General features: G+C 49.1%; 1 protein-coding gene across 3 annotated transcripts in view; it reads left to right on the top strand.

Moving 5' to 3' along the window:
• The first annotated feature begins 2,312 nt into the window (after positions 1-2,312).
• Positions 2,313-3,337, top strand: part of LOC113029583 (tomoregulin-1-like) — a 15,486-nt gene continuing 14,461 nt past the window's right edge. The window contains exon 1 of one of the 3 annotated variants that reach the window (XM_026180543.1): positions 2,313-2,995. In XM_026180543.1, coding sequence (XP_026036328.1) covers positions 2,869-2,995 — 127 coding nt within the window. In that variant the 5' untranslated portion in view covers positions 2,313-2,868. Of the gene's footprint in view, positions 2,996-3,028 lie in introns of those variants that run through there. The other 2 variants (XM_026180544.1, XM_026180545.1) reach the window with 2 other exon arrangements.

Below are 3,337 nucleotides of genomic sequence, written 5' to 3'. Positions count from 1 at the left end.
GTTAGCTCCAGTCTGCTCTCGTCAGGAAGGTTCGGCTGGGGTGAAGCTGCACTGACCACAGCTTTCACACCTCAGAAGAAGATTTATGGTGCTGCACAAATCATTTCTAAAGACCTGCGTGTTCCTCATCACGCACAATAAGACAAACTGCCCACAAAGCGAGGCCGTGCAGGGCTGCTGGCTCTGACCAAGAGCCCGACGACAGCAGAACATCTGCAGCTGTGCAGCCACCGAGCGCTGTGAGAGAGAGCCAGATTATAGAAACAGTAGAAACAGTAGAAACACTTCATTCAGTCTCACAGGAGCAGGCTGATCCCACAGTCCTCCACCATCCACAGTGACACACTGAAGCTGTGTACACCAGTGGATCTGTCACACTACTACTGCTGATAATAATAATAGGAGCTATTATTACTTACTTATTACTATTTTTAGAGTTTTTACATCAGTCGTAGCCAAAAATGTTCATAATAAATAACAATACGATTTTAAGTCACATGTTAAATAAACAAAAAAGTGAAAATCCGACTTTGTTCTCGCAGACGTTGTTTCCTCTTTAAAACGATGCTTCACGTGGACTTTCATTGGGCCTGCACGACACCGTGTAAATGCAATTTTAAGTAGAACTTGTTCTTTGTTCTGCCCGCACTGCGGTTTTATTGTGAAGCACTTTGATCTACACTAGTCTCTTAAATGTGCTTTATAAATAAACGTCAGTCACTTACAGCCTCCTTCAGTCAAAGTAAAGCCTTCGGTTTGACCCTCTGTCGTTTTAAACAGGATCATTATTTATGTCTGAAGGAGCAGGTCTGTCTCGTTCTGCAGGCGGCAGCGCCCCCTGCTGTTGTGAAGGTTACACCATGATCATGAGCCCTGCAGTCAATATTCAGAGTTAGGGAACCTGAGAGGACACAGAGGTGGTTCTGTTCATTCACTTTTCCAGCATCGTTACCTCTGAAGAAGATCATTCAGCTGCTGTAAGTTTCTCTCTAAACTTCAGTCACAGGCTGAAGCTCTGATCCTTCAAACATTTACAGGAACTCCTTCAGAACCAGAAGTTTTTAATCAAAGCTCCCAGTCTGTAGCAAAGAACACACGCTGCTGTTCCACATTTCAAAGCTAACAGCCACAAAATGATTTTGGAAGAAGGACACTCAGCTGGAAGTCAAAGGTAGTCATCATGTCCCACCTGCTGGCATGAGCCTTGAATGTTTACCCAGAATGCATTTTTTGGAGTTTCCTGCAGTGATTTATCAGAAACAGATCACACATGCAGAGTGCTGATGCTGTTTCTGCTCCTCTGCCTCACAGATACGAACCTGCTGCTCGGGCAGAGACTCGGTCCTTAGGCTGGGACTCTCAGACGAGGCATAAACAGATTTGTTCGTAGTTTTGATCCAAGCTTAAATGTGTTTTTTAGCCCTGTAACTTTGATCTGGACCCTTTCTGTCAGTGGAAACGAGCTCAGGTTCAGTCCCTGCGATATCCCAGTGGAAGGAGGGCAGCTCAGCTGTATGTGTTACTGCGTCAGCACTGCTCTAAAAGATAAACACAAAATTACAGAAACACTTTGTTGGCACTTTAGAGAGAATGTTTTGGTGAATAAACATTTGTTTATTTGTTTATTTATTTTACTGTGGACACGTTAAAAAGAAGGAACTTCTGTTACTTTTACTATGGAAGCCTGTGGGGGTCTTCATCAGCAGGACGAGCTGTAAAGTTGATAAAAATACAGGTAAAAGTGCGTCTGCTGGGCCGATTCTGGCGCCTGGGCCATATGTTGGACACCCCTGTGCTCACCTGATTCTGTATACGGACCGTACCTTGCTCAAGGGCACCTCAGAGGAACCGTTCGGTGGATTTGAACCCCCGACCTTCCGATCATGGGGAAAAGACTCCACCTACCGAGCAATCTCTGCCCTCACACACCTGAGGAAGCTGCTGCTGTGGGTTGATCTCCCCTATAATGTGCAGCGCCACCATCAGGTCAGCATGTGAACGCGCTCAATGCTGTGATTTATGGTGGGGGTGGGAGGGGGTATCAGCGGACATGAAGACACTTCCACTCAGTCATAAAGCGGCTGTGACGCAGTTATTATTATTATTATTATTATTATTGTTATTGTTATTATTATTATTATTATTATTATTATTATTATTATTATTATTATTGTCGGTGAGATTAGGTCAGCTGCAAAGCATGCAGGGATACCTCTGTGTGTGTGTGTGTGTGTGTGTGTGTGTGTGTGTGTGTGTGTGTGTGTGTGTGTGTGTGTGTGTGTGTGAGGGAGTGAGTGAGTGGGAGTGGTCTCCTGCAGGTCACGTGACGCAGGCCTTTGTTAATGTGTGATTCCGTGGAGAAAGACCAGGAGGACAAAAAAAGTCGCGACCGATCGAGCCGCCGAACCACCCTCATCCGTCCACGCTCCACCCTCTCTGCGCCCCGGCCTGGATGCTGCTCAGAGGCCGCTGGCACTTCTACCTGGATTCGTGTGTCCGCGGCTCTCCCCGCCGGTTTGAGTGCGAGGCAGCGGGGCTGGGGGATGGAGGCAGAGTCCGGGCTGTAGGGGTGGAGGAGGTGTGGGGGTCGGCTGTGAAGCCCCAGGTCCTGCTCGGCTTTGTTATCCCGGGATCGAGCTGCAGCCCTGCTCCGTATTTCTGAGAGCCGAGGTGAGGAGCACATGGACGGAATCTGTGAGCTGTGCGTGGATCAGAACCCGCTGCGTGGATTTGTGCTGTGAGGACTTAGTGAAGGAGGACCCAGAAAAACACGACAGATTCTTTTACTCCAGTTTGTGTCTCTTTGTGTTCATCCACCTCCCTGCGCGCACACCAGCCTCCCCCGTTATCCCCCCTCCGTCCTCCATCATGGCTTCAGAGCTCCGGGTCTCCTGCTTCTGCTGCCTGCTGGTGCTGCTGGTTCTCCCCGCCGTCCGGAGCTCGTTCCACCGCAGCGGTGTGGACTGCGGCCCCGGGAGGGCCGAAGACTGCCCAGGTGAGCTCGCTCACAGCCTGCTTACACTTGAAGGGCTCTGTGGAGGGTCAGAGGTCGGAGCAGTGCGACCCAGCCTTTCTCGTATTTGTGTTTCCGTCGGTGTGTCAGTACCTGTAGTACACCTGAGCTGTGATGTAATGATGCTGAACAGATGTTTCACCTGCTGAAGCTGCAGCCATGTTGCTCTCCTGTGTGTGTGTGTGTGTGTGTGTGTGTGTGTGTGTGTGTGTGTGTGTGTGTGTGACCACTCCTCACTTTAACCAGGTTCTATTTCAGGGTTAATTACAGGGTGGAGCAGGGCGAGGCTCAGTGATGGAGCTGGGTTGTGTAGCTGCTCCGTTT

The sequence above is a fragment of the Astatotilapia calliptera genome, chromosome 9 (assembly GCF_900246225.1).
Source record: "Astatotilapia calliptera chromosome 9, fAstCal1.2, whole genome shotgun sequence".
NCBI classification, from domain to species: domain Eukaryota; kingdom Metazoa; phylum Chordata; class Actinopteri; order Cichliformes; family Cichlidae; genus Astatotilapia; species Astatotilapia calliptera.
Note: the sequence above shows the minus strand (reverse complement) of the source record. Positions and strands in the feature narration are given on the sequence as shown.